The following is a 23,420-nucleotide window of genomic DNA, read 5'->3' as shown; positions in this document are numbered from 1 at the left end:
TACGAATAAGAATATTAGTCATTCTCTTTTTTATATGTTTGAAAAAATTAATTTTTTTAAGCTGTGTTATCACCATTCAATTGTAAAGTATGTGTTGTGCAAAGTTTCGGGAATATAAACGTGCATGTGGTATGAAAAAAAATCGATTAGATAAATCATAATTAATTTTTACAGGGAAATCCATAGAAATATTAATTTTGGAAAATCTCTTTCGACGATTTGTGAATTAAGAACGAGGCGATCCGTAACAGATTAATATTCGATAAATTTATTAGGGATGTGCTGCGACAATAATGCAATCTATCTATGACCGACACTTGGCTCCATCGTGTTCCCAACGCGAAACAGGTACGAGTGAACGGCGCCAGTAGGTAATTTGAATGACAATCGACAAGGCAATTCGTCCTGATCGTCATCCTCCTCCAGTCTCTCTCCCTTTCAACGTCGCGCATTGATGAATAATAAATATAGACTACGTGTATCCTGTCTTAATCGACGCGTGTAGTACTTATTAATTAAAAAGAAAGCAATGTTTCAAGGGTATATTTATTTCTCTTTATACCAGTCTCCCTTTATGTCTACGACTCCCTGTGCTTGTATGTTTGAAAAAGAAAAAATACTCATAAAGACTCTATTTTCTCTTTCAAAGTTCCATGCAGTTTATGATGATACTTTAAATATATTTATGATGCCATGTGATGAATTGTACGTCACGTATAAATCATCAAATAACAATAAACTATTAATGAGAACTTTCTTTCATTTCTTTTATGTTTTCTTTGCCTCTTAAAGCGATACATCAGCGCGATTTTTCATGTCAGGTGGAATGCGAAGATTTTTGCAAGCAACATGCTACAAGTAAATGTCGATGCGTTGTACTGCTTATGTGTTAACATATTGGTTTTCGATAAATACTTTACATTTTTATGCCTTATTAATTATTTCGCTGCTATCCGGTGTTGTTATTTTCATTGCTCAACCTGGTATTCTGCTTTCTAATCAGGACTTTATATCTCGCGCGTTTGCTCCGGATTCTTCGTTCCTTTAATAACGCGCTTCCTGGTGCAACAACATGCAATCGTGCTTCCAAGTAAAATTATGTAAATTCCACCTCGATAGAGGAAGCGTCCGCGTGTATGAGTCAAAAGAGAGCAGCGAGCTTATAAAATTCAATAAATTGTAGTGTAATTGTGGGAAATCTTCGACAAGAGTAGCAGGTAGTAAGTAACTATATATATAACAATATCTATATCTACAAGAAGGTGTAATGGGACTCAAAGGTCCAACAGTAGAATACTTTCACTTGGCTGATAGTCCCTTTAGAGACAACGGCTACGGTGGACAAAGGCTTTGATTAAACCCGCCTTCGTATGCGAGTCCACCTCAATTTTCGGTAACGCAAGCCAAACGTTGTAGACATGGAATTGCTTGCGCAGCGATTCTAATAGAAACTTTCGAGCTCGAAAAGGATGAAATAAAGGTGCATATCCAATGCGAGAAATTGTTACGGTTATTCTCGATTGCTCGAAACGCTGTTTCACGAAAAATTCAATTCTACCATAAAAAATAGTCATTTCAAAAGAGAAAAGTTGAGACCTTCAAATCTTCTTCATGCTTATAGTCAGAACGAAACTAACGCCCTGATATGCATTTCGAAGATGACCTTCTTCTAACTAAATCTTTTTCTATTATTTAAAATAGCAGAGATTTTGAAATAAAATAGGGGGAAACTCTTATATATATAATTATATTATTTTATAAAATTTAACTTTTTTCTTTGCAAATTTTTTTCATATTTTAAATAATTTCAAAATTATGATTTCTTTGATTAAATTAGAAAATAATTAAAAGATATCAAAGAATACATAATAGATTGCTTACAATAAATTTTTTTTTTTTGCATAAATGCTACATAATGCTACTTTACACAGATATATATAATTTATAAATATATACCTTCGAAAAATATATTGAGTACCTATACACTTCTCGTTTCCCAACATCTTATGTTTCTTACCTAATACCCCGAGAAGGTGTCGTCGAGCGTAATTGCCCGGAACAGCTTGTAATAAACTTTAGATCCCAGAACACGCCTTGGTAGCTCTAGAAATTTTCTTCATGGCCCGGCGTCTTATTTATTCGCGCTTAATACACCAGACGAAGACGAAGGGTAAAGAAGGGCGGAAGATGGCGAGGAAATTAACGCGCGATTGCAATTTTCACCGGTGTTGCACGGCGGCACTATGCGACATCAAACGAGAAGTAAATGAATTGCTTAACGTTAGAAAGACGTAACTCCGTAAAACCAAATTTTCGAAAAATAGAAGGGGCTCCGTTCAGAAATGCGAAACTTGTTTTGAACGGCAAAACGCAGACTAAATATATTGCAAATACCGTTTTAATATAAATTAAATAAAATTACAATTAAAGTACAATTAAAATAAAATTTTGTATTTAATGTTCTTTTGTTTAACTTTGTAAAATTCAAATTCTTTTAAAAAACAGAAAAGAAAGAGGGATGCTCACCGTTCCCCTTGCGTAGTAATTTTCCAGCTCGTTGAAGAGGTCTGTGAAGACATACGCGTTCTGTTCGTAAAGGATGCCGTAGGTCTTCTTGAACATTTCATGAAAGCCTCGTCTGCTGCCTGTTATTAGATCCTTGAAAAAACCTGCAAAAAAAGCATATGTAACATAATTCTGCTTATGTATATTCTCGCCAAATTTTTTTGAACATTTCGATAATATTCTTCTAAAGTCACTATTAATATTATTTATAATATATATAATTTTATAATATATATAATTTTATATATTTATTATCTTTCAAATTAGATTGTTATTTTTTTATTATATTTTTAATAACGTTTTATGTATCAGTAATATAATTCATATATTAAGAAGCAAAAGGGTCTCCGTGAAAACCTTGAAATGGTTTATCACGACGGAAGTTTCCCGGCGCTTTGACGCCTTTCTCGACAGAAAATCGCGACTGAGCGCGAAATGGGAAATTAGTCGAGATTTCAGGGTGCGAATGGGGGTGCGACGGGGATAAGGTGGTCGTATCGCGAATTAAAAGCTTGACGAACGGCAACTACTCGTTTCTCTCTCTCTCTCTCTCTCTCTCTCTCTCTCTTTCTCTCTTTCTCGACGTCGATTGCGTCTGTGCTTTTTACAACACTCTTCCGACACGATGGCGGGTACAGGCGTCGCGGACTCGTGACAGAGAGAGAGAGCCGGAGGCTCGTCGCTAAAAGGAATTTTAATCACATTCCCCGCGGCTGAAGTGACGATAAGGAGATTCGTCGGTGGGCGAAGGAGACGATGGAATGAGGTGGATAGAGGGCGGAAAAACGCTGTTTATCTTGCTCTCGATGTACTTACACGCACTTTGTTTCTGAAGAGTTTATGACTTTTTTCAGTCGCGAGACCGAGTCGATAATGCTACCTCGTTGACGTGACATTTCGATAGCAATATGTAAATGTGACATTTAAATATCGATGGAATTTTATTATTAGATCATTGACACAGTTGTAGCTTGCGGAAATAATTTTTCAGCACAATAGTTCAGAGACAGATGAGGCAATAAATCGAAAAATATTAAATTAAAATAAAACCTCGATATGAATGTAAATTAAAAGTATTATCATTTCCAAATAAAATATAATTTAAACGAAACATAAATTTAAAAGTGATAAGAATTTTTATCTACATGTACGATCTTTAAGAATATATGTTAATTAAATATTTAATTCAAGGATCAAGATAAATTATGCGTGGACAAGGTCGAATTTATTCCGATAAATTAATATTTTCTGACGACGACTTGATTAAAATCCTTATCACATTCTTTTAAAAATCTTTCTAAATCAATTTCCGTCAACACAAAAACGGCCATATAATGCCAGCAATTATAGCGTGAAAATTAGGACACGTTCTGGCTTTCAAGCATCTCCGGGTGTCTCTAATATGATCCCGCTTAACAAAATTACCCGAAGGCTTCTCACCGGTCTTTCATCTTTTCCATTGGACATTGCTTTCAAGGCCGGAAGGCTCTTTGAGGTGCCATTACCTAAAACCAATACCTGAGTACGTTACTCACTTTAGAGTAGATCTCTACTTTACACATTACAAGCTATGCACTGTGACAAAATGTTTCGTACGTATATTTGAATCTTATAATTAGAATATTTCAATTAATCAAAAAATTGGTGCAATTCTTAATATTAATAAATTTTTCTAGATTTTAACTATCAATAAAATCTGCTCGTAATAAGTGTATTTTATATTAATTGGGCACATATTGCATCCTTTTACTCTATATAATAATTCATTAATTTTATCGGAGAGTATTGTATTATCTTTTTATTATTTTTTCATTAATTTTATGTATCATTTATTATGTATGCATAAAAAGAAATTTTTAAAACAAATTTATTTAGAGTATTAATGCTTTTTTATAGGTAGATTTACAATTTGCGAATCTGTATGAATCTCTGAGACACGCGAATTCTTAATTTTCACATCCAATTAATTAATTTTATAAATTATCTCGTCATAAATAATGATTTTGACGGACAATAGCATTCCTAAATATCTTATTGCGCGAGACATTCTGCAAGGGAGAGAATGGTATGTTGAAGACAATGCGATTTTCTCCGTTCGCCGATATTCTAGACGTTGAACTGACGATAGGGAGGATTTCGCAGAAACTCCGTTAACTTATGCACCCAAGTTTCCACACAACGTCGCGATATGCCTTTCGTGACCGAAGCTAACAGTCCCGGCAATCGTCTCCCTCGGTTCTTATTTATTGTGTAGCCGGCGCCAGATACAGTCGAGATATTTTTTTTCACAGCAATCTTATTTCCAACAATTTTACCTCTCCAAAGATTTATTAAATTTTATATTTTATTATTTTCTTATATTAAATTTTATATTTTATTATTTTCTTATATTTTATTATTTTATATTTTATTATTTTCTTATATTTTATTACTCTTATACTAAAATATAGCATCATGAAAATGTACTTAAACAAGAGATTGCGTTTTTTTTATAAAATATAATGTACACAAAAATAAGAAAAATTAAAATTAAATATTAATTATTTAAACGCACGAAGAAATTGCGCATTTCGTTATACGTGATTGACGTCTTCGAAGAAATTCTCTCTGTTTCTCAAAGTTGTTTTGTACGCAGCTGGCGCTTACGGCAATGGATAGTGGAAACGGCTTCAGAAGCAGAGGGGGAGAAAAGGGAAGGCTCGAATAATTACCGTTCTCAACACACACAGGCACTCCGAGGATATTCAAGTATTACGTGAATTGTTAAAGCTACCTGTCGCACCGATGCTAATTGCAACGGAGCACTAGCGTTCAACATCTGACTATTAATTGCACCGGAGCAAACGGTGGATTAGATGCGATCATGTTTGTTTGCGGCTCACAAAGTTACAGATACATCCCAGATACGGTCGTTCTTATCGTTATCGCGACGTTTGAGAGTTACACGTGTCGATGGAAGAAAACCGCGTGAAATAAATAAAACGCAATTGATTTATGTATATAATGATATCTTAAATAAAAGAGAAGAAAACGCTACAAAATCAAATTGCAAATGAAATTAAAAGAAAAAATAAATAGTGACTTGGATGATATGAAAATGCGAATATCATGTGTATTTATTATTACTGCATTATTATGTATTCGTCATGCAAAGTCGGGCGAATCAAATATGTGAGGCAGGTGTTTATCTAAAAAATGTATGCAAATGCGAATATGCAGAAATACTTTGGAGATATCGTCAGAAGCAGAGAGAAAATAGCGGATATTTTAATGAATCTCTCGCACTATTTTGCGCGATGGAAGACGCGTGACAGATTCCTCCAATAAATCGCCAAGTAACAAATCAATAAAGACGCTTTTATTTGCGCGAGCTTTTATCCTCGACTGATGGATTATCGGTAAAAGATATATACGAGATATTTCTCGCATTTTTCTTCCTATCCGTGTACGTGGATTTTTTCGACGGATTTGTAATCGATATACCTTTCCAAAGTAAGAGTTGTTTTCAATTTTTAATATTTGTTTTGAGATTCTTAAATTTCTCTTAAAGTAGATTCTTTTAAAATAAATCCCACGCTAAATAATGCACGTGTGTGTCATTATTTTCTCTCTTCATATGTTGACACAATCGAGCCGATACGCTCGCCCAACACAATGTGCACGAAGATGCCTCCTCGAGCGCGCACACAAGACAGCATCTGCATTAAGAGTCCGAGTATGGTCCTCGTGAGCCTCTCATCGATGCGGCCTGCGGTTCCTCTTTAATTAGAAAAAAACCTTGCAAGCTCACTTGGAACTCTCGGCCTGGAGAAACCCGCAAGCTCCAGCAAGAGGTCGTCAACATCCACTCCTGAGTGTCGAGCCATGCGCTGCCGTTATCCCTGAAATCTTCTTCCATCCCTCTGTTCATTCCTTCCGGCCCAATAAGCCCACTGTGAGAGATATAAGACGGACGAAAGTTCGATCGAGTATTGTAGATTCGAGCACGTGGGTTAAAAAGACACTGAATCCTCGAACAATGTTCAAGGATGATCCTTATCCTGTCGATTAAACTTTGTAAGAGTGGCCGGCAAGGATGGAAAGACACTCTCTGCAGCACTCGTACTTATTGTAACGCTTACCAAAAAATAAGATCGTAAGTTTTTATAATTTTTATATTTTTTAAATATATTTATATATTTTGCATGAGCATAATAACAATGTTTGTACTTTTTTTTCTACAAAAGAAAAATATTCCATTTCTCTCTCGTGATTTTAACTTCTTTCTCTTCTTTTCTGTGTATTCAAAAATCCATTTCGTAATCTTACATTGTTCTCGCGAAAGAGAAGCATTGCAATCTTTCGAAAGATTTCTCCGAATATACAAAACGAAGAATTCCTTCCTTTCCTTTCGTTCTTTCAGCTGGTAGAAACTCGAATCTTACTACGAAATATTGACTTTACTTCCGGATCCTCAATGTACGAGCACAACGCGTTACTTTCGAATAAGTGGATTAAAGGGATTTGAATAAGGCGATTAAAAAGTTTCGTCCGTGTAACGCGAATAAAACTGGCGAGATGGAAAGTGGAAGAATAGTTTATACGTTGAAGTTTTCATCGGGGACACGAAGGAAGTTTGTTATCGCGAATATTAAATGTAAAATTTAATTTTCATCTCCATTATCCTAAAGATTTCTAAAGTCAAGGCAATAAATCGCATATCTCATCGAATATCAACAATAATAATATTTTCCAGAATAATAATGTTCTTTCGTTCAGCTTTGAGTATTTTATAGTTCCTTAAATTCCTTTGACATTAACAGAGGATAGCTTCTTCCCTCTCTCTGCTTATTGATTTAAAATAAAAAAGAGAGGGAGAGAGAGAAAAGCTGTATTAATCGCATGAATCAATGTCACTGATATTGACGTGAATCATGATATTTTCATCGGGCATGGCACTGCTGCATCGCGAAAATCAACAATAATAATATTTTCCAGAATGATAATATTCTTTCGTTCAACTCTGAGTATTTTATAGTTCCTTAAATTCCTTTGACATTAAATAACAGAGGATAGCTTCTTCCCTCTCTCTGCTTATTGATTTAAAATAAAAAAGAGAGGGAGAGAGAGAAAAGCTGTATTAATCGCATAAATCAATGTCACTGATATTGACGTGAATCATATTTTCATCGGGCATGGCACTGCTGCATCGCGAGTTTCCCTTATCGACAAAATCGGAAAAAGGCGATGTTACTCACCGTGAAACCTGGTTCCCCGCGTTGCCAGCACCTGATGCATTCTCTTGAGAGTCTCCTTGGTCGCCTTCTCGTGCTTGTCACGTGCTCGCGCTTGTAGTCTCAATTCCATGTCGGCTGAGCAGCACACTTGGCCACCGCTTCTCACGCTGCCGCATACTTTTAGCTCTTTCGCTGTAGAAGAAGAAGAGACATGGATTAATTCAAAGTATTCTGACGAGATAGTATGTCAAACGACTTGACATATTCGATAATATTATATATATTTCTCTCTTTTACTTTGTCCGAATTTTATCAAATTCGGAAAATGACAATTGATGTATCTGCTGTAGCGTAATAAATATAAAGGAATAATTAAATAATAAATAAATATTGTGTGAGATATGAATAAAACATTATAAGTGATATTATTTCTTAAAGATATGTAAACCATCCACTTTTTTTTCTATGATTTAGAATTTAAAAAATAGTATTAATCGAATATTGAAAGAAGAAATACTTTATAAATTGCACGTGAAATTTTTATTTTTGCATCCATGAATCTCAATCATTAGTTGAAATATTTTGAAAATATATACAATGACATGTATTAGAAGAAAAAATACTTGCAAGTTGTTGATCGAGAATTTCAGATAAAAATAATTTGGGTCGCAGTATCTACGGTATAATACAAGAGTATAATACAAGATACATACAATCTATCCGAAAAAGAAAATAGGAAAAAAACTCGTTTTCGTATGAAAGAGAAATGTACTTTTAAAAACTCGTTTTTTCTTTCGTATTTAATAGTCCTCTTATAAACACATATTAAAAGCCATAAAACTATATATAATAAAATTAGTAGTTTCTTTCAATTCACCCTTTTATTTTTAAAAAATTTCTATTACAAAATGTGAAAATATAATTAAAATGAGAGAAATACTATAATCTAAAATAGCCTTAATATACAAGGTGCATAAAAAAATGGTAATGTCAATTCGGTTGATTTATTGACGATAAATCACATGAATAAATCGCCGCGTTTATCGCAAAGAAAAAGCAACGAAAGAAGAATTAATAAAGATACTGAGACACCTAAAAATTGTATCATTATTCGAGTCTATGGATAGATGAGGATCATCCTTGCGGAAATTTTACTCTGACAAAAAATTCCACAAAACATAGAAAATATCTAACGAGTTTGTCGTCTCTTTGTCTCGCGCGATTATCTCTCTCTCTCTTTTCAATTTCGTAATTACAGTTTTCGGAACAGTCGGCACGAATAAACGCGCGTTTTTGCCGTTAAAATGAACCGCTCGATGAAAGAGAGGGTATTCGAAAACGCCCTTGGCAAGATAAATTTGAAGGCGTCGCAGGGTTGTTTATTAAAGCGCGTGAATACAGCTCGCGCGCTTTGGTTCGTAATCCCTCGCAACATCTCGTGAAATAATTACCGGATTCATCATCGCTTTAATCCTCTTAACCGAAAGGTACTGGCTCACAAAAATCCGAAGTAATAATTGAATAATAATGATATTAAATCGTTATTATTCAATTATTCAATTTCATTATTATCTGCGCTATCATTTCCAAAATAATTTTCAATATATCATATATTTAGTTACGAAAAGCAATATTGATGTAGTTTTACAGAACACCTTAGTTCGACCGAAATCGCGGCTTTAAACGGCAACAATCGATGGCGTCATCGTCAAAGACGGCTGATCGGATCACTAAGAATCGTGTTTCGAGACGCACATAATTGAGTTAAATTCTGTAGCGAGACCAAACTTGAAATCACACACACGCGATACGGATTATTCGTCGTGATGGGTGAATTTCCCACGAGTCGCGGATAAACCGGTAAGACGCAGGAATCGACAAACTCCTTATGGGACTTGACTTTCTGCGAGAATGCCTTGCCTTGATAAAGTTCAATCCCTTCTAGAATAGCACACAATAAATACTTGTGCATGTATAAATGGAAGAATATTTTATTCCCAAAAAATATAATTTGAGAAATTATAAATTAATTTTTTTAAGAAAAAATATATTTTTTTAAAAAATTATTTATATATATTTAATATTAATTATTAGATATATATTTTTAAGAAAAGAGATATAATTAATTGATTGTGTATGCTAAAAGATTTTTAGCAAGCAAAATATTTAAATATAATAAAAATATTTTATATAATTTATACGAATGACAAGTGAATCACGTATAATTGGTGTAACACGGATTATTTTATTACGTGATTTAATCTTTTATCCGTATTCTGTTCTCGGAATAAATATCAATTAATTAATTAAGCGCAATGTAATTCGAAGCATAATTGACTGTAACATCCTTCGAGATTTTACCTTCAACGACAGAAAAGTAATACGAGACAACCGCATGTCCCGATCGGGTTATTCCGTTGCTGGATCAAAATTGGATTACTTTTCTCGTTAACTCTTCGCATAGATGGAGAGATGGGGGGAAAAGGGAGGGAAGAGAGAAAAGAACGACACCGAGCAATCCCGCGGAAATGAATCGGGATTACTTTTACAACGTGTCTCAAAGTTCCCAATGAGCATGGTATGGGGTTTGTCGGGATCGCGGAGGGAAGATGGCGGGTATAAAATTAGCTTAGACCGCGCGGTATTGGCGGATAAGCGATGTAGCTATAAAGACTGATAAAGGCGATCGAGGATAACGGCTGGTATTGAGTTTCGACGAAATCGTCTGAATCGATAGGTACGCGGTTTGTGTTCCGAACGATACCGAAAAGACCGACGGTATTGGAGGGGAAGAGGGATAAGGAAGAGGGATTTACGTTACTCAGTCTCCTTTCTTCTTTATCGCAGCGAGAAGCTAGGCGCGCGATTTCATCGATATTCCCCGAATAAATATCAAATTAATTAAAAAAAAATCGCAAGATAATAATTTACAATTGTCACATTTAGCTATCATTGGTAAAAGTGATAACTATATGTTGATAAAAAAAAATGTAGGGCGAATCTTGAAACGCGCCTCCCATCTCGGCCGCGAATATCCCGACTCGAGGAATCTAATATCCTTAATATCCCGTAATATCCTTAATTTCAGGGATCATGGCACCGAATAAAGCTACGAGAGTCGGGGAAGCTTCGTGAGAGTTCACGCGCCGCGGCTTTTACGTGCGCGATTAAGAGGCCTTGCAATATACAGACGCGATAAATCTCTCGTCGCGTCGGGCGGGGGCGTTAAAAGGGCAGGGTTGAGGACAGGGTGACGAGGGGGGCCGGTTCGAAGGCTGTTAAAAGCGATCCCAAAGAGCTCGCGTAAAAGCTCCGGGCTGAGACGTAACAGGGCGTCGTTTGTTAGCGGCGTCGCGACGCCGGGATTACTGTCGCGACGTCCTCCTCGAGACGAGCGATCGCGAATCGGCGATCGCGTTTTTTCGGTTAGAAATTATTTATTAAAATATTTCCGAATATTTTAATCTCTATTGTTCCCGCATATCCGATTATAATTGATTATATTAATATCTGATTAGATCTAATTAAATTTCACTTGCTATTTTATAAGTTTATAAAAATAAAAAAGTGGAGCAATGATGTAGGACACTTTTTTGCTACGTGAGATATCTCGTTGAAAGACCAATTGGCCAGTAGATATTTAGATCATACGCGAAAATCAAAATTTTGACGTCCTGACCGAGATTTTTAACCCAAATTTCCGTTACTTTCATATGCTGGATTGACAGCTGTTCGTTCGTATACGCTCACGCTCCCCTTTTATCTTTGGCGAGCGAGGAGGCTCGCTAAACTTAGGTCAGTTTCAGGATCGATTTGTCCCGAGAACGGGCACACGTGTCGTTGCATCGCCATCGTTTCATCACACAGTCGGCTTAACGGCCGATTAACTATGGATTAATTCGAGCGAGCGATCTCGCTCTCTCTTGCTTTATTTATTCAGTTTTTATAAACGAAAGGTCAACCTTTCTTTGTTCCTTTGCTTGTCTCCGTTCCCGTTATCGATTATATTTTACAATCCATGCAATCGTGTTTGATAGACAAAGAGGGAAGAACATCATGTGTGACGATGGAAAGTCGAGAGGGCAATAGGTATTGGGGAAAAATTTCATGAAGGAAACTGTCCGGAGAGGAAGCGCAAAGCTCTGAGAGTTTGTTAAATAAAGTCAACAAGAGAAATCTTGCGTTCAAAGACTACGGAGATTCAAATCAATAAAGAAAAAGAGAGAGAGAGAGAGAGAGAGAGAGAGTAGATTTAATTAATGTTACAGCTTATTAAAAAATAAAAATAAATACGATAAAAATAATTAAAAGTAGAACTTAATAATTAATAATACATGTATTTTATCTTTCGATCTTATGAACTCGACAGCTCTATTGCATATACAAGATGTCCATAAATAGAGTACAGATTAGTACTATCGTGATAAGCATCTTTTATCTTTGATATAATTTCCGCAAAAATGCATCTTTTCCGAAATATTCCGGTTTTTAATACGTAAATATAGTGTTGTTTTCTATAATTTCTCGCATAAAAGTTTAAAATAATATTGTCACAATTTATAATATTTACATTATAATATCTAATATTTACATTATATATGCATATGCATATTTACATTATATATACATATGCACATTTATTTTGTTTATAGAAAGCACACTTTACCGTAAAAAAATTTATTTCATATGTTAATTAAAATAAAATGTTTCCTCAAGATTTATTTCATTATAAAAATATAAATATTAAACATAATTATAATAAAATTATCGAAATTTTTACATGAAGAATTAAGAAATACATTATATATTTGGCGTATCAAGAAATAAAATATCTCGGAAACAATTCAACTCTGGAGATCTTGCTAAAAAAAAGATACTTATTTTTTGAAAAAAATTATAATACAATATTAATCTATATCCTACGTAGTAATTCTATTAAAGAATATGAAAGGCAATCTTATTTAAAATCTTAAAGCGATAACTCGAAATACTTCTCACGATTGTTCAAAATAATTAATTTTTTTCATTTAAACTTTCAATTAATAATTGATATATATTTGTACGCAAAACTAAAATTGTTTTCATTAAAACAATTTTCATTAAAAATTATTATTTAACAATATTAATTATTTCTTGAATTCCTCGTTTTCTTGCTATTCTTGATAATTTCTGTTACTCTTATTTTTAACAGTAAATACATTTTTTAATCTTTCAATTTCATTTTCATGCGCCATTTTTAGAGCGTTTGCAGAAGGAATTATCGTCGTCGCAAATTTCGCATTGCAACACGAAATCAATCCGCACATACGCGTATATTCAAAACAATTACTCTCATCCCGTTTGAAGAGCGCATCGACTCTCGTGGACAAATCGTTAAATTCGTTCGTTCTCGTTAAATACCTCATTCGTTGTTTTATGCTCGAGAGCCGAGATTGCGCTCGTAAACACCTGCAAAAACCTACTCAAATCATTGTCGTTTTAAATATTTATAGCGATTGCCACCTCGTTACAAATATTTACATGTTGAAATGAAAAATTTAGAAATTTCCTGCGCAACTTATGCAACAAATATATTCAGCGATTTTCGCGATTTATACTTTTATAAAGATACATTTGCGGATGTCGATGGATCAAAACGATAAACGACAATGCATATATTTGTTTTACGATCAGGCAAATACGTGCCAACTCAAGGTAACCCCGCTAATGGAACCGGAATATTGGCGTGCTAATAAATATTTATAGACAGAAAAGAGAGACAGAGAGAAAGAGAAAGGGAGAGCGGCTGCATGTTTGCCATACGATAATTGTCAATATCGAGATATCGGGCCTTGCGTGCTTTCCTGGTGCATACAAAATGCCATGTCGGGAAATGGAGAAATTTCCATTGTAAGCGGATTCGCCCAAATACGCACCCGCGAAATCCGATCTTGCGATCCATCGGTATCTCGCGTATTATCGTATGGCATTCGCGATCATCGTGTCACACGAAAAGCGAAACAAAATATGTCATTGATATTCGTAAGTACTCGAGAGATATCTGATTCTAAATCTAATATTAAAAATAAAATTAGTAAAAAGCTCTGTGTGAAATCTGATTAAAAAGCGAAGCCTCGAATCTCACTAAAGAACGGAAAATAAAAATAAAATGGGCGTAGATTTTGTATAACAAATAAATATCTCTGTAAGGCTCGATTTTTCGCACAAGTGTATAAATTTTTTATATTATTCTTTATCTATTTATTATTCTATTTATTATATTTATTATATTTATTCTATTTATTATTCTTTATTATTATTCTTTATATCATTTTTTCCTAAAATTTGCCATTTTTATATGATTTTTTTATTAATTTCGCATCATTAATAAATGAATGCAATTTAATTCAAACGTTATGTTTCCGAGAAAAATACACTTTGCGACTCATTTCAATTATATTAAATTTTACAGCTTTATTAATTCGTGATCCAAAAGAAACGAGAGCTTGTATTTTACAAGAAAGGAAAGGCATTAATTTATCTCGACATGTATCGCGAAGAAAGATAAAGTGATTTCTCGCTTTTAATGTCATAATTTCAATAATAACTACAATGACTGGTTAGCGTTGCCCATGCCATTCGTTTTCCGAATATCTCCCCGAGATAAAGAGAAAGAGAAAAATGTAGACGTTAGGTGCATCGATAAGAGTGACTAATTGCGAACAAATTCCGTAGTGCGTAGGTAAATTATGCCGCGTGCATACGTGGTTCATGCACGAGAGTCTCGAGACATGTTTAATGTCCTTGCGGCGCGTTATCCTCGCTTAATAAAAAAAATAAAACTCGCGCACGGAGAAAGAGAGAGAGAGAAAGAAAGGGAGAGGATCACGCAAATGCAAATTAATTGCGGCGACCGAAACAATATACGTATCCTGAGATTAATTTCGCGACGTCCGAACGGATGTGTGGAAGCTCGAGGATTAATGTCGAGTGTTCTCGCATACGTTTGGATAGGGACGCAATACGTTTGTGTAGAACGAAAAATGCCAGCGATAAGGATGACGAATCGGGTGGAGAGGCGGCGTATCGTGAATTTACACCACGCTCCGTGTATATTTAATGATGTGGGTATGTAGTGAATTTTTCCCACTAATTTGCTTAGTAATTCAATTAACTTGCGCTAATAAATACTGAAACTATCGATAAAGTGTGTCAGAAATTTCGCGAATAAGGAAAATAAATTTTAAAGGTATTTTTATTAAAAAATGACTACGAATGATAAAAGGAAATTCGCTTTCTCTCGAGGTTGAAAAAAATATGTCATGAATATTCCTGCTTCAATTATTCCTCCCCACAAGTTTAATGAAATTTTCAGTTTTAATTGAGAAAAGTAATAATCGCGAATAAATGGGAAAAATGTATTATATTACTTGCAATGCGTCTCTCTCTCTCTCTCTCTCTCTCATAAATATTTCTCTCGTTGATAGCGGTCAAGGGCCGACACATGTAGTCGCGTACACGGTTATGAGTCCCTCGAATATTTTAACTAACACGGCTAACCGTTGTGAAATATTTTTTCGCGTATTATATTCGCGACAATTGCATTTTAAATTTAAATTATGCACATGTGATATTTTCACCGATACAATGCACACACATTTTAAAAAATACCGTCAACTATAACGTGACAATTTTTATCGTCGCAGAGGCATAATTGGGGAGGAGTAAAAGACGACACGTTATCTAACAGCTCAATTTCTTTTTTTTTTCGTCAAAAAAAAAACATGTGGCAACTTAATTCGAGGATGACGAGAATAAAGAATATGTCTCGTGTCATTTTCTCGCTCATTAATTATTCGGTGAACCGAGAAGACGCTTAAGAATAACAGGCATAAAAAATTTAGAGCGATTTCCACCTCGCGCAAAGTTGCTAATGAGATCAATTTTTATGATGAAGTTACAGATTTTATAAAATCGATAATTAAAAAATCGATCGCATCATTAACATAATTTATTCTTTCGACACTCTGTTTCCTCTTTCAAAGTTTAATTTATCGAGACTCTCTTGCAAGCCTGAAATCATTGACGTCTCGACATTTTTGTGCAAAGAGAAACTCACTCAAAATCGCACAAAGAATCTCGTATCGACAAAAAGGCACCCTGTATACGACCGTCGCCGCGGAATACAAACGGCAACAACATTGAGCGAATGGAGGGCTCCCCCGAAGTTTGCAACCCCCTAAATATTTGCGGATCCCAAGGAGCGAGAGAGACGCAACGCGAGAACGACGAGATTGACGGTGGCGGCGGCCTGTTTCGCGTGGCAAAGTAAAGCGTCTTGGGTGAAATTGAAAATAGGGCGGAAATTAATGGAGGCTCGGTCTCTCTCTCTTTCGCGGATGCCAAATATTTGCGTGGCAACCGACACGACAGGAATTTCCATGGAGCCTGCGAGTCTCCTCCTCCCTTTACCCTCGTCACTCGTCTATTCTCGATTTCGAGGGGAATAAAAAAAAAGAGGGGGAGGGACTCTTAAATCACTTCCTTCGGCAAAACTGGAATTTCCGAACAGGAAGTCGGAGATGCGATTGGGCAGCAATCGTGGATGTCAAGCGATTACGTTTGAACGCCTGCGGGCTTTTTATTTCTTTCTTTGGGGTTCGCATGAGAGCATTTGTTTGCTGATAAAAATGAAAGAAATTGGTTGTGCGGTGCGATCGCAGTTACTGGGATAAGTATGTAATTTCGAAGGGGATGGGAAAGAGAAAGCGCACTTCAAAGAAAAAAATTGCGCTCTATCTTAAAGGAACAAAGAGTCACAAAATCCATTGAAAGTCCTCGTACAAAAAAACATACAGTTTTCTCATTTTCTAATTTACCGTTTTCGATTTTAGTTACAAATCACATGACGTAACGTAATATATTTTCGTCCATTATATCCTGCGAGATTGACTGTCAGCGACAAACATTATCCATCGTTTAGCTCGCCGACTAACAAGACGAAACAATGCATCCCAGGGGATTCCTCCTCCGCTTATGCCATTATGAGAGCGATGACTATAATCGCATTCGGTGGGGCGTATGACGCTTCCGAGCATTATATATCTTTTTCTGTGAATTTCCGTTAAATATTTACTGGCAGCCGTCAAATCCACCCCGCTCTTCCGCTTCGCACAAAGAGGGAATGCCTCCCCCATTTTTGCGCGCTTCCAACACATGACCCAGCGAATTTGCACGAAGCAGTCGTTCGCGAACGATGCGTTTTGCGATTCACAAACGAAAGTATATGGCCGACAAACGCGACTAACGATCTCTCTCTTTCTCTCTCTCTCGCAATAATTGCGAGAGCGCGTGGGTAAACGTGGGGAGAGCCTTTTGCTCGTCTCAATCCCCTCGCAGGCACGCGCACTCAATAGCGATACTGTGTACACGGCCGTGCGAAAGAAAGAGGCGCGTCTGCAAAGTTTCACGCGGCACCCTACACAACCGCTGAAAATCGAAACTCGTTTGCGCTCGATAATCGAGGGCGAGTCGCCGCCCGGTGCGTGCGAACCGAACAGCGTGGACAACAACGCGTGTACGCACACGCGTACAAACACACGCCCTAGAACCCTTCAGGGTCGATGCCGTCAACGGGGTGGTGGTTCGTGCGTGAGGGTCACTTCGATTCGGTCGACGGGAAAATGTTCCCGAGTTGATTCTATTTCGCGGGGAATTGCTGTTTTATACTGTTATAAATCTACGATGCAACGAGAATTTTCAGCGAGTGGTTCGAGATGAGGCGAGGCTTCGCGAAATATATGCTAAGCAGTCCGCATGGAAGATGGCCATTTTATCGTAAAATCTATCCGTCACGAAATTTGTTTTATATTAAAACTGTTAGAAACAAAGCTCATATTTTCTTTTCAATTTTATTTATTTTGTTCCTTTGCTTTTTTAAATTTCTATCTTCTTCATTTTTACTTTTTATTAAAGAAGCCAATTGAATAACTTATAATTAGAAACACAAAAAATATAAATACAATTTTTTAAAATCATTTTTTTAATCAATTATTATCTTTAAAAAAAAAATAAAAATGAATTTTCGTATATTTTGTTTAATAATGTTTTTCAATATTCAATATAATGTTCTTCAATATTAAATTAAAAATTAAATATTTAGATATCTTCCTAAAGATATCTAAATGTTTAATTTGTTTCTAAATATTTAATTTTTAATTTAAACTATATTAATATTATAAATGATATATATATTTCATTATTACATTATTATATTATTTTATATATAATTCTTATAAAATTTTATAAAGTTCAATAATCCTTTTTCTAGAGCAACTATATAATCCCATCTTAGAGATGCCAGAAAACTTCATCTTTACTGCATTCATAAGCGTGACTGCACGTGAATTAAAATATTCAAACCATCCGGATAGCCATCGATCCATAGTATTCGGATAGCAGCTACCGGGTGCACCAATACAAACCGATGTCTATGTTCCTACAAACGAACGATGAAAATTACACATATCGTGCATTTGAGATCGCGACAGGAATCGTTACACAGTTATTGCTCATAATCTAATTTGCATCCTTTGATTCGGAGAAAAGTGCATCGACGAAAAACATAAAAGTAAATGTATTACTATGATTAAATAATAACGAGATTTTCGCAATTTTCTCCCTGTAATTCGATTTTAATTGGGGACTTTCAATTCATTTTACTTTAATTCACAACGTGATGAATTATGGTTGATAAAAAAATTAAAAATGATAAAAATTAAAAACGATTTCACACGCGAATGTTCACTTAAGAGTTTTTTTTATCGATAATCAATCTTGAAAGTTAAGAACCACTAGACGTATCTCGGCTAAATCATTAAAGTTGCATGTCTACGAGAAACATTATTCAAAATAGAAGTGACAATAGACTTCTCGATTATTCGCTTTCTAAAGATGATTTAAATGGTATATAAATATAATATATATATACTATTATTAATATATTATTAGTATATAGAGTAAAAATTTAATTTTTTTTAAATTAATTGTAATATATATCTCTCTAATCGAGATCGTAATAGAACACGTTTAAGGAGAACAAGCGATTCTAGTAATAATACTACCCTTTGCGTTGTCAGCGCCATACTTTTCAATGCGCACAAAAGTTCCGAAACTGCGAAAGTCTGACGAAATCAAATCGTCGATAAATACGCACCTGCGACAACACGACAAGCGAAACTTTCCTGTGCGTCCTATCGCGGCGTGCGCAGGATTTAAGGTATTTTAGGACGAACCTCAGGGAACGCGCGGAGGGGAATAGCTGTCTCGGATATGGAACGAGGGAGAGAGAGAGAGAGAGAAAGAAAAAGAGAGGGACGTAGAAACGGGGGGTGAGAAGACACAGGGTTGCTAGGAAACACCCTCTTCCACGTGTTATATTGCATTACCCTATGCGACTTGTAGGGGGATACGTCGAATTGGTTGCACAAGCAGGAGATGGTCGCAGGAGTTGTCGTCTAGACGGAGGAAAATGACACGGTGGTCAGGACGCGTGTACAGAACGAGCTTCCTGACCTTTTCCACCTGGAAGATAAGCAGCGAGGCCCGACATGTATGAGTATCGCCCGATGTCCACTCGTATGCGGACGTCGTTAATCTTCGCTGCCGGAAGACGTGACCTCTCCGAGAGAGACCTTGTGACGCATAGACCGCGACGGGTAAGAAAAGGATCTTAAAGGATCATCGTTTGTCTACCGGGTGTCTCGGAACCAGTCCGATGGCTCAACGTGCTCCTTTAACCGTAAGCTTCTTGAGCAATTCAGAGATCTTTTCTCGTGAAAACTTTGCATTATATCTCTGTAACTAAAACATTTTATGTTTTTAAAAATCTCTAGTTAATTCAGTTAATTTATTATAAAATATAAATAATTATTTATATAGAATATAATTTATTTTTAATCAATAATTACTTGGAGAATAAACACAATTATGCTGAATATCTTCAATCGAAAAATTGATTGAATAATCTATAGCGAAAAAACATTCGATGATCTTGAAATATTTTGTATTTTCGTAGGATTTTTAAGGATCTGTTACAGCGACACGCACGATTCGATATCTTTCTCAATTTCGTGTACACGCGTCTCGAAAGTTTATTTAAGCTTTCGGTTGAATGATTCTTGAAACGAGGATCGTCAAGACGAAACGGTAAAGAGCGTTCGTTCTAACAGGTGGCCCATAAAATAACTAAACCATCGAATAAGTTTCGCGTGAGCGAAACCCATTCGCGGCAACAAGGAGAAAATTTTCGAGCTGCGCCAATTAATCGATCGAGTTCCTTTTTTCATTAGCGAACTCATTCTGTCGGTATACTATTTTTCCTGATAAAAATTAATATTTATGTGTAATTGAAATATTACGAAATATATATACATATATCTACAAGATTATTATTATAAAAAATAATGTTAATAATTAATAAAATATATTTGATCCATTGCATTTTATTATATGCGATGTGTTCTCTGCTTGTTAAGCGGATTAAAAAGCGAGTATTCATTATTTACGAGAGATTCGTGTACCCGAAACTTAAAATGGATAAAATGGAAATGTGTAGATCGTTCATTCGTATTCGTTACACGTAGATTTACTAGAAACTGCCCAGAGAGTCTAGACTTCGTGTTCGAGATTCAGATCGGTCTGCTTAGACAAGCGAACATTATAATTGAGATACACACGAGCGTGTACATTGTCAGATTTTATATTTCTTGACGGACTATTTCTAGAAAGTCTGTTCATGAATTTATTATAAACTCATGTGCAACGTGAGGCAGATGTACAGGTTTATTTCATGCAGAGACGATAATTCACGTTTAGATATCTTGACTTTTCTCAAGATTAGATAATCTGAATTAAAAAAGGTAAGGCAATCTCGAGTCAACGTTAAGTCATCAGTAAATGTCATGTACAGATTTTTATTTATAATGGTTTATTAGTTTTCACGAAGCTACAAAAAAGAATATCTTTATTGAGACCATTTTTTGTGCCAATCAAAAGGAAGATCTGCGTTTATTTTCAAAGATAATTAAATATTAAATTATTAAATTATTAAATTATTAAATTAATTCGATAAACTACATTTTGTGGAAAAATGAAGATTAGATTTCCGTTTAAATTCGAATAATATAAGGATTTGACAATCTAAAGAAACTCCAATTTTAGAAACGAGCTAAGAGTTATTTTTGATACGTGATAAGATTATTGTTAAGCAGTGGAGTCGCAGTTCGTATAATGATTTATATAAATTGGGATTTTGTATAAATTCATCCCTATTTTCCGTCAGCAGATATGAAGGCAATTGATATCGAGTGAAAAATGTTTAACCCTATTTTCCTCGTCACCCTATCAAGGAAATCCCACTTTACCGCCCTTAATTCCTTCAACCAAACCTTGTATCTCCTCACCTGCCGCGTCGCATACGAATGCGTGTCGTTGACTGATTTTGGAGACCGACGATGCTTGGACAAAGAAGGAAAACGGAAATAAAGAGGGTCGGATTATGCCATATCTCTGTAAATTCATACTTAACTCGCAGTGGCGTGACAATAAGAAAAAATAAATATTCTTTATAAGAAATGTACACAAACTCAATTGTGCAAGAATTTTTAATATTATATTTCTTACATGTTATTAAAACAAAATACACTCTTTTTCAATTTATTAAAAATAAATTTAAAAAAAATAAGAACATTTTATACAGACAGTTCGCGCATATACATATATAATATATGTATAACGTAAAAAAAAATAAGTAGACATATTATTTCGTGAGAAAAATAAAAGAAAATTTTCAGAAAAATTTACGCACTTAATGTCAGCGCAACCTTTATTTTTCTCTTTGATGATATCTTCAAAAAAAGGCGATTTTTTTTCTTACAAAAAAGGCGATTCGCGCGATCGTCGAGGAATCGAAATGCTAATGCGAGAGGTGCTGCGGTTTCAAGAGTGATTCTCATGCGGCGACAATGGGACGCGTCGCGAGATGCCCCGATACGTTCATTCGCATTTCGCGCACGCACCCGGTGCCGCATCGGCTTCGTTTGTCTCTCATTATCGCGGATAAACGGCGCTCTTTTGGATAATTGATTGCACGCCGGTGTAACGAGATGGGCCGTGACGCCGAATTATTTTGCATCCAGCGCCAGCGGTTTCGGGAACGCGACGCGACCGATGTTTGTACATTATTCATAGATTGCGCGCGGGATTTTATCATCCCGCCGATTATTATTATTATCATCGTTGTTCGGCATGATTACGCGCGAAATGAGATTTCGATCGTCATCGCGAATCGTGACGACGGTAGATGTGAAGTGACACGTGCAGGATTTTACGTAGGATTTCCATACGCGTGTCTACGCATCTGTATCGCGAAGGTGAATCTAAAACGGAATTTTTTTATCATATGTATAAAAGATTCGATAGGGAGAAATCAATCGCGTTAAATAAATACACAGATAAATGTGCGATAAAGGTGCGAGATTTTTCAAATATCTAGCGCTAATAATATTTTTTATTTATAAACCTCGAATGAGGACGAGCGCGTTTCTTAAGATCGCTCTATAAATTAGTTTGATGAATAGTCGATGCAATTTAAAGGCGGAATGCAAATGTACAGTGCGAGATCTAGAAATGTTAGAATATTTCGTATAATTATAATAGTAGGAATTTAATGAATAAATTACAACAAATCTATGCAGATGAATGAGGTCGCTTCTGATTGAAAATACGAATTCAATGTTGCCACTCGCGGTTATTCTGGTTACACCGACGCAATTAGGGAGAACTAATCCGGCATCACCGTCGAGACGGCGAGAGCGACACCGACACAACGACATGAGCTGGCGTGAACTTTGCGACCTCTCGAAACAATGGTTTCAGCCTCCAGGATCGCGATCAGCATCTTCGCCCACGCTGAAATAAAGGCTCTCTTTCTCTCTCTCTCTTTCTTGCTCTCTCTATTAGTCCACGGTGTGGGCTGCCGGTGAGTTTATAAAGCGGAAGGTACGCGAGATCCGTTGTTTATCGTTCCGAGTTTAGATCGGCGCCTGTTCGACGTGGGTGCACTGGCCAAGGAACAACAACGTCCGGCACGTTTTCTAAACATAGGCGAAACACACGTGGTCGGCGAGCCGTCTCGTGCCCACGGGAAACCTCGGCGAACCATACATCTTCGATGTGGATTTCGATATACACACGTATCTCTGTTTCTTTGTCCTGTCGAATGCGGAGATACAACAGCAGCCCCGCCCGATACGATCCGCGATTATTTCAGTCAAAGCTTCTCGACTTTGTGAGTTTATAAGCCATCAAGATCCTTAAATAAAAATAACAATGTCGAGAAGACATTTGGACGTCTCATGAAAAAAGATTAATTAAATGTACTTCATAAAAATATCAATTAATAAGCGAATAATCGCATACTCGAATCCATTACTAAAAATTCCTCTGCTAATTCGTTCGAATTGAATATTTAGAAATATTTAGAAATAATATTTAGAAATTACATTTATCGAGTGAACCTGAAATTAGACAACCCTTCATTGTGATTTGTGAATTTAATTGATCGTCGACCACAATAGAAATGTTGGCGTTACTGGCTCC

At 35.8% G+C, this 23,420-nt stretch overlaps 1 protein-coding gene across 1 annotated transcript in view; it reads right to left on the bottom strand.

Annotated features, from left to right (window-relative positions):
• Dlp (glypican dally-like) overlaps positions 1 to 23,420 on the bottom strand; it is a 126,529-nt gene that overhangs the window by 7,177 nt on the left and 95,932 nt on the right. The window contains exons 2-3 of the mRNA XM_083101903.1: positions 7,803 to 7,973; positions 2,527 to 2,669 (exon numbers count right to left, since the gene is read on the bottom strand). Coding sequence (XP_082958029.1) covers positions 2,527 to 2,669; positions 7,803 to 7,973 — 314 coding nt within the window. The remainder of the gene's footprint in view (positions 1 to 2,526; positions 2,670 to 7,802; positions 7,974 to 23,420) is intronic.

The sequence above is a fragment of the Camponotus vicinus genome, unplaced genomic scaffold, assembly GCF_025532165.1.
Source record: "Camponotus vicinus isolate PSW18456_S1 unplaced genomic scaffold, iyCamVici1.0 SCAF_6, whole genome shotgun sequence".
NCBI classification, from domain to species: Eukaryota; Metazoa; Arthropoda; class Insecta; order Hymenoptera; family Formicidae; genus Camponotus; species Camponotus vicinus.
This window is presented reverse-complemented; position numbering and strand designations above follow the sequence as displayed.